Raw genomic sequence first — 11,456 nt, forward strand, 5'->3', positions numbered from 1 at the left:
GATATCATTGCTAAGAATTCCCGCTTAAATCCCCACAATGATTCAATAATCCCCTTCTCGGCATTTAAATTTTGATCGAAAATTGTCACTGTTTCGTAGCTTTGATGAAAAGTATACCTGAAAAGTGAATTTGAAGCTCTTGATGGAATGATACTTACTCGCTATTTGCCATTCATCTGAATATTTCATTTCAGTAATATTTTCGTTCATGAGGTCATGAAAACCTTTCTCCATTCATGAGATTAAGGATGATGCTGACAATCAATGTATTACATTTGCCTACATACAAATTCGGGTCAAAATTTTGCTAACCTGGTTCATTTGTTTTAAAAATTGATCAATCACTTCTCTTCCGTGGTATTCATTACTTTTGAATGGCTAACATCGTAATCACGTATGATCAGAAAGATACCCGGTTCATGTACTGCAAGAAACCAATCTTCCTATCATGATAGTAGTGTTAGCATGTAACTCCTTGCCTTGAGTTTTCCTTTTAACTTTGCGTCCAAGCTGTGAGATGACAGCCGCGTTTCCTGTGAATGATTTGGCAAACTGCGAACACTTATCATTTTTCCCAAGAGCTTGAATTCTTTGTTTGGCTGTCGTATCTGGATTGTTTTGTAATAAATTTGGGTGTTTTTCATTCCCAAATTTACATGAAATTGGAATTGACGCGTTTTTAGCGTTTTTAAGTCAAGTTTCCAGTGGTCTCTTACTAAGGTTTGAATATGTTTAGTTTTGTTTTGTTTCTGCTTTAATCTAAGTTAGATTACTTCAGTTCATTTTTTGGTAGTGTCACAGACCAAATAGACGACTTATTGATTTAATTTGCATCGGTATTCGAGTAAATCTGATTTAAACTTAAATGGACTTCGTTGTGATATTTTCAACTGTTTTTGCTGTTAACAGTACATTTCCCTTCACGTTCAGGAAAAGTCGTAAATTAAAACATGTCCTGATGAGAAGAAAATCAGAAAAGGCTTGAATTAGTGATGTAATGTAAAGAAGAACGAGGGATCAGTGGGGATGAAAATGAATATGAGGGATTTGCAAATAAATGTAGCTTCGGAAATCTAGCCTTCAGTTTTATTGCTTTCAGAACTAAAACTTTCCACCTTAAACTTTCTGTTTTATACATTTGGGCCTGCACATTTAAAGCTTATTTGGGAGTAGTGCGGATTTTCAGAGCTGAATGATAGAAGATTCATTTGAAGCGCTAGCATTCTGTGGTGTTTATGATGTTATATACAAAATAGGGAAACCTGGAACATAATCGAGGACTAAACAGGATTGTGCTGTAAGACTTTTTTTACTAGGGTATAAGACTCGCATCTATAACAATTTGAAACGATGGTAAAACAGAACAAGTTCTTGAAAAGGAAACGGTGAGTGTATTGTCAGTCGTTGGCCAGTTAATTTTAAATTTTTTACACGACGACTGGAGAAACCGAAAAATATGATATTTTCGCGGAGTCGAACTGAAAACTGAAACTTGAATGGACACTTGATCTGATGAAAGTACTTTAATTTCAAAATAGACTACAGTTAAATTTATCATAATGATTATTATGCATCTACCAAGAACAATTATCTGATTCGAAATTTGCTTTAACAGCTTACTGATAGGCCTAATTCAATCAAAAGGCAGTAATGCTAAGGCATTGAGAATTTTCGATATTCTGGCTACGTGAAACAAAAAAATTAAGATTTGGACTTGTGACATTTCAAAACCCATTTTAGCGATTTGAATTGGAAATGAAATGAAAGTCTTACTAAAGGAGAATTTTAGGCCATGAATGATCCACACACAACAGTGTTTTGTATAAAGATTTAACTACGTAAAACGTATTTCTTGGATTCAGTCAAGTTTATCCATCTTTCAAGCGTCATTTCAAAAGATTCAGTCCCTAATACTGATATATCTAATTGCAAAATACAAGTACTATAACAGAATTTCTCCCTTTATTCTTTAAGTTAAGAGGTGTGAGTCAAATGGAGCAAATAATCCAAATGTGTTTAATACTCCTGCGCAATCGGTTCTGCCCCATTTCGGTTGGTTGTAGAAGAGACGTTCCACCACTTGCCTTACACAGATTAAATCTTGAAATTTCAATTCGACACGACTTTTTTTTTTTACCTTGAACCGGCAACAAGAAGGAATATCCATTTACAATACAATTTAATACATATTTAGCCGAACACGTGGATTGAATACGCATTTAAATGAACACGCTGTGGTACAGCGTTCTTCTTGGTTAGAATATCATTTACTCATTAATGCGAAACGATGGAGTTCTAAACAATCTAGTGTTCGTTAGCAGCCTAAGTTGATGCTGAGGTAATCATCTAGAAGGAATTTGAAAGTCACCTGTACCAACCCCATAATTCAAAGGTACCTTTCCAAAGAGGCGGCTTTCTAAATTTTAAATTTGTGAGGTAATAAAGGTCATCAAATACTTTTGAAGACTTCTCCGACGCAAGTTTTAAAGCAAGCTCCAGTGTTTCCGGAGATGAATGAATGAATATTTCCCTCATACGTATTGAAGCAAAGTCTGTAATACTTACAACCCTGGTATGCTCATTTACATGTAAAGTGCCGAGCTTTGAGTTCTGAATTTGGAAGTTTAATGTCGTATACTTCCTAGCAATTGCTTGCCAGTCGCATGCCATAGTAGTATCAAGTTTGAGCAACGCGCGATTTATCTTTCGAAGAAAACCCGGAGGCTTCTTCCCCAGGAATGAGATAGATGATCTCGCCTGTTCAGAAAGCTTTTGCACCTGATCAAAGCTTGTTTTAAAATCTCTATAAGATATTCGAAGAGCCCGGTCTATGTTCATGCACTCCCATCCGTCGACGTCATCATCATCATTGTTGTCGCCATCGTTGTTGTCATTGTTATCTTCATTATCTTCATGTCCACGATCAGCAATGCCCATTTTGCCTTGAGTTTTTCGTCTCTTTTCGTTTTGTTTTCCATCCAATCCGCGAGACGCCCTTTCATGTGGTTGAGTAACGACCAGCAAAAGCATTTGCATTCGCAAAGTTTCCTCCTCTAGAAAACTGACAAAACCACTTCTGATAGGAGCGTGTCGCTGTTGGAAGCGGTGTAGTTTGTGTAAAACCAACTTGAGGGATTCTAGTTGGGACAAATGCCGATTGATCTCTGGTAAACATTCATCACTGCCACTTGAACACTTTTTCATCTTTCTATCGAAGTCATAGTAAAGTTCATTTAGTTTCCCAGACGTTTCTGACAGGTAAGTATTCAATTCATATCCCTTGCACTCTTGATGTTCAGTGCTGGCTTGAAGTGCAATAATTTCGTTTTCTACTAACTCCGAGTACGTTTGACCTGGACTCATTCCGAAAAAGAGATCAAATATAAGAAAGTATTCAGCCTGAAGTGTAGGATATTGAAGTATTCCGCCGTGCAGGCTGATTATTTCCATAACCTTGCACCAAGGGCTTCGCCACTCAATGCAATTCCGGCCACCAACGAGCGCTGCGAGATACATTGGAGTAATGCCATCTTTATTAGGGCAGTTCACATCGATTCCTTTGACACGCTTCTCTGTAAGTAAGTGAGCTATAAACCGCCACATTCCTCGAATAGCTGCGATATGGTATATGGTTAAATTGAGTTGACTTCCGCCGCAGCCGATATCCATCGTGTCAGTTTGAAGGGCATGGTCTAAAATGATCAACGCAGAAATTGATGCGAGATCCACTTCTAAGTCCACCAAGACACTTTTCCGATGCAAATTTAAAAATGGTGTGTATTTAACCGAATAAAACACTGCAAGCCATAGCGGGGAATATCCGTCTGAGTTCTTTAGGGTGGGATCAGCTCCCCATGAGAGGAATTTCACGATAGCAAACGCGTTTGCACCCTGTGCTGCTCTGTGTAAGGCATTATAACCTTCAGCATCAAAGCATTCATTTAGAATTTTAGTTCCGCGGGGATGCGACTTCATAGCACGGGTTAAGGGTCCATCCCCAGTGTGAATTGTCTCTGTGTGTCCTTCTATCCGTCCCTCTTCCTTTAAAAAGTAGTCAAAAAAAAGACGTTCATTTGATAAGGATTCAAACCACATGTCATCTCCACGCAAGAACTGAGGAAGATAGTGCAAATAATATAACTTGTGGTAAGATATCAAATGCAGGGAAGATTTTTCAAATGGTTCTTCGCACGAGATATCTACACTCACTCCATGTTTTACCAGGACTTTCGACATGTGACGGCCGCCAATGTGTAAATACGATAAAAGTGGAGTTTTGTCATACTGATCTTGGCAGTTAACATCCGCGCCTGCTTGTAAAACAGTGTTCACTGTGCGAACCATATTTTCCCTCACTGCACTAGTAAGAAGCGTGCAGTTACGTAAGTTCGGATAAAATATTGTGAACGTATGCGATATTGCTCTTGTCAACTGTTCTGGAAGAACACTTGGCTCATATGGTCTGTTTAGAGTAAAAAGGTTACTCTCTAGGAAAGCCTGGAGAGTTACGTCGAAGAAATAAGCGATTGGAGTTGACATAGTCACTAGAGCACTTTGATCGAAACCATCACTCCCAGTTAAGAAAGAAGAAGCGTTTGCTTTTTTCCAAATTTCGAGAAAGACAGACAAATATAAGTTATATATTGAATTTTCATGGTATGGAAGTTTCTTGTGGACGAGATTGGCAACGAAATTCTTGCTCATTTTAATCATTACATTTAGCCAAAAGCGTTGATATTCGCCTCTCTCCCATGGCTCTTTATCTTTCGGTCCAACTTCAATCCAATCTTTTGGCCTTACAACATACAAGTCAACAAAGTACTCTCTACCGACAACTTCCACGTCTTTTACAACATAATGTAATGCCGTCATGTCTCTACTATCCTTCGCGAAGAAATCACTACCAAGGTCCAGCAAAAGCCAAAAAGCATTTGTCGCAAAGCATGTAGCAGCGCTATGAAAGGGAGTTGATCCATTAAAGCTTCTTCTGTTGATATTTCCTCCACTTTTAACGAGAAGGGTAATAATTGACACCATTCCATGACAGGAAGCAATATGAAGCGGGGTCGAACCATTACAATCTTCTACATGCAAGTCTGCTTTCTCTGTAATTAGTAGTTGAACAGCACTGTAATAACCATATTTGGCTGCAATGTGAAGCGGGGTAAATTCGCAAGAGCAGCACTTCTGTTTTAAGCATAACTTTCGGGGGCGTAAGTCACAACGTACGGATGTATTCACTCCCGCAGCTAGCATCGCCTGCAGTGCGTTATAATTGTTATAGTAAACCGCTTCGTGTAAGGGCCGTCTTCCCGCCGCATTCGAGCAATTGATGGCACTCTCCTCACGATAAACTAGCAGAGTTTTGATAACAGATGGGTGATTATTCTTGGCTGCAACATGAAGCGCGGTCTCGCCTAATTTCAAGTGTTCGTTGTCATACACATGAGCCTTGATATCTTTAATATTCGTTGCTGGGCAGAGCTCGATGAAAGGACTTAAATCTATGCAGACATCCCTAACGCCTTCTTTTAATAAATATTCCACGACGTAATGGTGATCTCTAGCAGCGGCATGATGTAGGGAAATTCCATCTAAAACAGCGCCAGCCTTTTTAAGAGCTAAAACGACCTTGAGATGCCCATTTGCGGCTGCCAACTGGACAGCCGTGTTATTGCAGCCTGTTGTTTTCCATGCACTCACGTGATGGACGATTAGGAAGTCAACAACATCAACATTTCCTTCCTGAGCAGCTATGTGCATCAATGAATATTCGCACGTTCTTCTTTTACATTCTCGCAAAGCTTTTTGCACTTTCATTGGCACCTCAAAATCTGGACAAGAGACGGTATGATCAATGTCTGCCCCTTTTGTATAAAGAAAGATAAGATTTTTACGGTTTCCGCCAGTTGCAGCAATGAAGGCGGGTGTACGGTGGTTATTATCCAAACAATCGATATCATCGAAATGTGTCACTAAAAGTTTAGTAATATCTGGATTTACCAAACGTGAACTTAAGTGTAATGAAGTGGTTTTTACTTCATCTGATCCGTTGACGAGATTTGAAGGCAGTGACCGAAATTCATTCACTTGATTCCTGTTTGAACCTGCTTCTATGATGTGGCGGGCTAAATAAAAGGCTTCCACCGGTGTCAAGGCTCTCAATGTCCTCTTTAACTGTTGAAGGTAATATTCTGCAAGACGTCTATGCCCTTTCTGTTTCTTGACGTAAAAAAGGTTTCCCTTATTGGATTCACTGGTCAGCCACTCTGACAAGGCAGAGTGATAAATGCGAACAAGTCCCTTTTCTGATCTATCCCAAAGAAACAATGACACTTCTTTAAGTTTTGGCATTAAATCGTACTCATAGTCAAGGTCAGGATGGTCAAGTTTTAAGACATAGTATATGTCTTCAGCGGATAGTGGTGTATAGGCGGCAACCAGGATTTCAAAAATCTCTCGTGAGGAGCGAAATGATTCGCGTGAGCTAAACTTACGTTCAAAATTCAGTTGGAAAATGTTATCAAGTGTTTTTGGAAAGCCCTGGTCAGTCCAACTGACTCTTTCCGGTGTTTCAAGAAGGCAATCTAAAAGGACCTTTGCAAATAAGAAATTACCTTGAACTCTTTCCTTAAGACTAGTAACGATTTGTTGATTAAGGGAATTGTTGTTCTTGATTGAAAAGTAAGCCTTTAAACCATGTAAGAGAGAAGATTTCAAAGTGTATATCTTAAGGGATGAATAAGTATCAATATCTTCTAAGTTTCTGTGGTCTTTTGATTTCAATTCCAGTATTTTCATACCATCCAGGTACGAAGTGATGAAACTTGTATTACGTGATGTAGTAATCAGTTTTAACCACTTAGGGAAGCGTCGCAATTTGGACTTCAGCATCTTTAAAATTTCTCCTTGGCCATCGACTGAACACTCATCTAAGGCATCAATAACAATATACCACGTCTCTTTCGGTGGGTGCGGCAGGTTTTTCAGAGGTGTAAGAACACCTTCTTGAAAACACCAATCTGGGGCTTGGGCACAATTCTTTTGTAACACTCGACGAACAAGGGAATTTCTCAAAATGATTTCGCCGTATTCTGCGAAGTTTGAGGCAATCATGTTTGCCAGATTTTCCACAAATTTGGCCCCATTTTGAGTTCCTTTGTCCGAATACATACAAAAGTGATAACCAGCTACTCTATCATGAATGAGTGGGCTTGCACTTCTGGAACAAAGTAAATTTGAGACAAAAGCTGTCTTACCAGAACCAGGGTTTCCAACAAGCAATACGCCACGGTAACTTGAATTTTCCATTAAATCTTCCATATCACGATATAACCACTTTCTTCCGATAAAATCTGATCTAGATGTAGAAGCAAAGTCATCAAAGTCGAAATGCTTCAGGCTCCACCGATCGTCGTATCGTTTAATAGAACATCCTAGGTAAATTGAAATGATACCGGTAAGAGACAAGCTGTGGACTGTTTTCATTCTTAAAATATAATCTAACGAGAGGCGTGGAGAGGAGTAAAAATCTATTTTTCGCCTATTTCCCAACACGTTTACCTTACATCATGGTTCTGATGTTTGAATCAAAAAAACTAACTGCTTTTACTGTTCCCACATCTCAGCCATGCATTGGAATAAGGTTCCCAAGGCTCAACAAATGGCTTCTTCATTAGGTCAAGAATTCTATGAAAGCATTAAAATATAAACTACGGCTAATGCAATACATAATTTTAAACGTACCATCTTTTATCAGTGTGTCATAATCCAGAACAACACAGAACACTGAAAATAGGAATATGAATAGAATTTCTGTCCGGAAACCTTTTAAGAGCGCAAAGAGGACTCCGAAAGTGTACATCATAAGGTCCAAGACCCACTCTGTTAGTCTCACTCTCCAAGGCTTGCTTTCTTGCTCCAGATCCCCCACAGCCATCTCCAAAATTTCCTGCCTTTCTTGTAGCTCTGTAACCAACTCTTGGTTTCTTTCAGACTCCTCGGTCAAGCTCAACATCCTTTCATGTATATCTTCTTTTAAGTCGGCCAAAACCTGAGCCTCTCGACTATGTAAGTCTGTAATGCTTTTGAGACTAATAACCTCTCTGAGAGCTTTCTTTGCGTCTTCATCTGCAGCCAGTTGAGGGTCCTTTAGCAAGTTTTCAATAGCATCAAAAGCGGCAGTCTTATCAGCATCTGATAACTCAAGCTTCGGCACGTGAACACATCTGTCGTTTCTTATATCTCGAACGGCGTCGATCAGGGATTGAGGAATGGTGAAGTGATTGCACCAGTACATTAAGTTCAAGATACCACTGATATCCATGTCGTCTGCACTCCTTATATTAGCATGTCCACCCAGAGCAGGAAGGAAGAGTTTCGCAATCTCCCACGGACCAAGGACTGGGTCCATCCATTTGGCTGGATCACTTTGTTTCCAGTTTGGTTTGCCTCTGTAATGACAAGAGGCCAAGACTTGTGCCCCTATACATTTACTCATGTCGTGGTACACAATTGGCCTCCTACATGTGCAAGGTGTGGGTACTCTTACCGTTACGTACCTATACAAGGCCTCCACCTCTTGCTTGACAAATGGACGAAGTCCCTGGCACAGGACCGTTGTCAAGGCATGACCGAGTGCCAGCCAGTTTCTGTACTCTGGTTTAGCCATTTGACCCAATGTACCTGAAGTGCTGGTGGATGCCATATCTTTATCTGGGGAAAATAGAGGGCTATTATTTAAAACATCTGTTGTCATTTAATTCACTTTTACTTTACATTATCGGAAAAAGCCACTCAAAAGCTTACGTGCTGGACGCTACTAGAATTTATTTTAATTTCAATTCGTCTTTCTTAATAGTAGAACAGAACTGGTTTATTCGCTTGGGATCCGAGACAAATTGCCTTTGACACATTCTGGTATTTTGGTATGAACTGCACTGAAAATTATTGAAACTTTGCTTAACTGAAGCATATTAGTTTTTGAAAGGTACTGCCATTCCGGTTGACGGCAACAAAAGAAATGACGATTATGGTCATAAACTTGATTTAATGGTTTGATCGAAATTGTTTTTAGCTTCCTCGTTTAGCAAGGTTCACATGCATTTTGGTTTACAACGGGAATATCGCTCTTCTCGATTATCAGAAAACTTAAACTAAGGCTTAGACACTTCTAATCGCAATAACAAATTTACTACCGCTTGAATTTATCCACTTTTACAACTTTTTACAAAACTTTTTCCTTTCTTTATATTTTCTGTATATTATCGAAAAGTGTAAATGTGTGTCAGCATCCCAGCCATTTTCCCCTCTATTGTTTATCTTGGAAAAAAATTGGGGACACGAAGTATATGCATATAAAAATTAAGTCTAAAATTAAGTTCACCGATGTACTCAAAAATTGCCTTAGAAAGCCGAGGGGGTCTCAAAGCTATGAATATCCAAAGCTCGACAAAACTAGATGGTTTGTTTATTCCTGTGAGAGCTATGAAAAACCTTTCAAGATTGGTAACAAACTTTGCATCACGTCATCTTCAAAAACACTCCAGACGGGAAACCCCCGACACATGTCCTGACAGATTATAGAATAATCTTTGCAAATTAAAATAAATCAACCGTCCAAATTCACATCGTAAACCATTAACGTAATAATACCTGGGCAACTTCTTCAACGACACCGGCCGACGGAGTGAAAGTTTCGTTAATCTTTAGTGTAGGATTCAAATTTTAAATGACTGCCTCATCTACCGCAATCGAACCACGGTTTGTTTCATAGATTCACCCATAAGTGTGCACGGTAATCACGCAATCACCAAACCATAAATCAACAACTCAGCTAAATATGTGATGGATTCAGCGCCAAACCAGAGTCCGCACAGGATATTAATTGGCTAATTATACTATGTTATCCCGTTAAGTCTTTATAAGCGAATGTATTTTTGATGCACGCCGTGGGTAAATTATGGGACATTATTTTCTCTTGTACGCGCATCATGGTAAATACCAAAGGTCAAATGATGTTGAGAAGCAACGCTAAGTTATTTCAGTTATGAAACGATAAGATATACTAAGGCAGACCTCTATATATTAGGTATATCATTATATTCAAATTTTAAACCTTATTCATTCAGGCGACCACCTCTCCTCTCTAGACTTTGATGCATTTTAAGAGTTATTGATTGTAATCTAAAGTATTCAAATGATGACCTCTCATGGTAAAACTGTTTATAATTTCTCAGTTGACTACACGATTTCGTTTTTATCATTCGCTTTATCGCGAGTTTATCCAGACATTCTCAAATATACTTCGTCGTAATGTTTGCAAAGCATATGATTTTTTTTTTCGAGCAGATATGAGGCCAACGGAAATGATTTTCAGAGGAAATGCGTCTGCAAAAAATAGTTCACGGCGATTTGAAAGCTCGATTCATCACCGTCTGGCGAAATAAAGGATTGCACGTATTATACGGTTGAAAGTTTGATATTTCTCACCTTTAATTGTTTGTTCCCGCTGATCACTAACCCAGCTCAAAGGGGTCTATCTTTCTTTTATGGAAATTGATGAGGAAATTGGAAATAACTGAGGAAACTTTGAAGTAAATTCAATAACGCACAACAAATTTACGCTCGTAAACAGGAATCAAGGAATGTAAACTGCAAATGCAATTCGAATGAAGAGGTCTGGGTAAGAAATTGAATTTCCCACAGGACCCTCGTGAAGGAGGGACTAGGGAGACACTAATCGAGTCACTCGGTCTGAGTAGAAAATGATTTAAGTCCACTATATCAAGATTAAAAACTGAATACTTTGCTGAAATACTTTTCTGTGAAAACTATGCGCAGCCTTTTTTCTGTGTCATAGTAATGATTACAGTCAAAAAATTCAAGGAGCAAAGATCGTCAGAAAAGGGATCGGCACCGTGCCTAAGTAAGTAAATATAAATTTTTTTTTTCTTCCTTGCAGCAACCCAAGCATCGAATTTAAGAGAACTACACAATGAATACTTTTCAATGATATAAAATTGAAAGATATTGATTTTTCTGCAAAGGTCATGGGTCTGATTTTATTTAAGGAATTAGTATTGTTTGTTTATTTTCATCTTTCCTCACTTTTTTGGTTTTTCAGCGAGAGTTCAGACATACTTCAAAACTTTCAAACAGTTCTTCATCTTCGTGAACACGTTTCATCTCCATATTGCCACGAAAAGCAGCGGACCGGGCCGTAACGCACCGTAAGTTTCGAGAGGAATTTAGTCTCCAGTCCGCCGCCGCGCGCAGTTCACTGTCGCCTTACGCGTTGAAAAACGGTGTACATATTCGCAGGTTACGCACTGTTCTATCTATTTTTCTCTCCTTCAATAATTATCTGAATAGACTTGAACCCTTTGTCCCTTGGCGAGAGGAACATATCGTTATACGCCTGCAAACTCGGTTGATATGGAAACAGGTAGCAACGA

At 39.0% G+C, this 11,456-nt stretch overlaps 1 protein-coding gene across 1 annotated transcript; it reads right to left on the reverse strand.

Annotated features, from left to right (window-relative positions):
• Window positions 1–1,574: 1,574 nt before the first annotated feature.
• On the reverse strand, window positions 1,575–10,623 carry LOC131792747 (uncharacterized). The gene is made up of 3 exons (XM_066166077.1): window positions 10,492–10,623; window positions 7,747–8,715; window positions 1,575–7,436 (listed from the first exon to the last, which is right to left on the reverse strand). The coding sequence occupies exons 2-3, from the start codon at window positions 8,705–8,707 to the stop codon at window positions 2,365–2,367; spliced, it is 6,033 nt and encodes a 2,010-aa protein (XP_066022174.1). The 5' UTR covers window positions 8,708–8,715; window positions 10,492–10,623; the 3' UTR covers window positions 1,575–2,364.
• Between the last annotated feature and the right edge of the window lie 833 nt (window positions 10,624–11,456).

This window comes from Pocillopora verrucosa, chromosome 4 (genome assembly GCF_036669915.1).
Source record: "Pocillopora verrucosa isolate sample1 chromosome 4, ASM3666991v2, whole genome shotgun sequence".
NCBI lineage: Eukaryota > Metazoa > Cnidaria > Anthozoa > Scleractinia > Pocilloporidae > Pocillopora > Pocillopora verrucosa.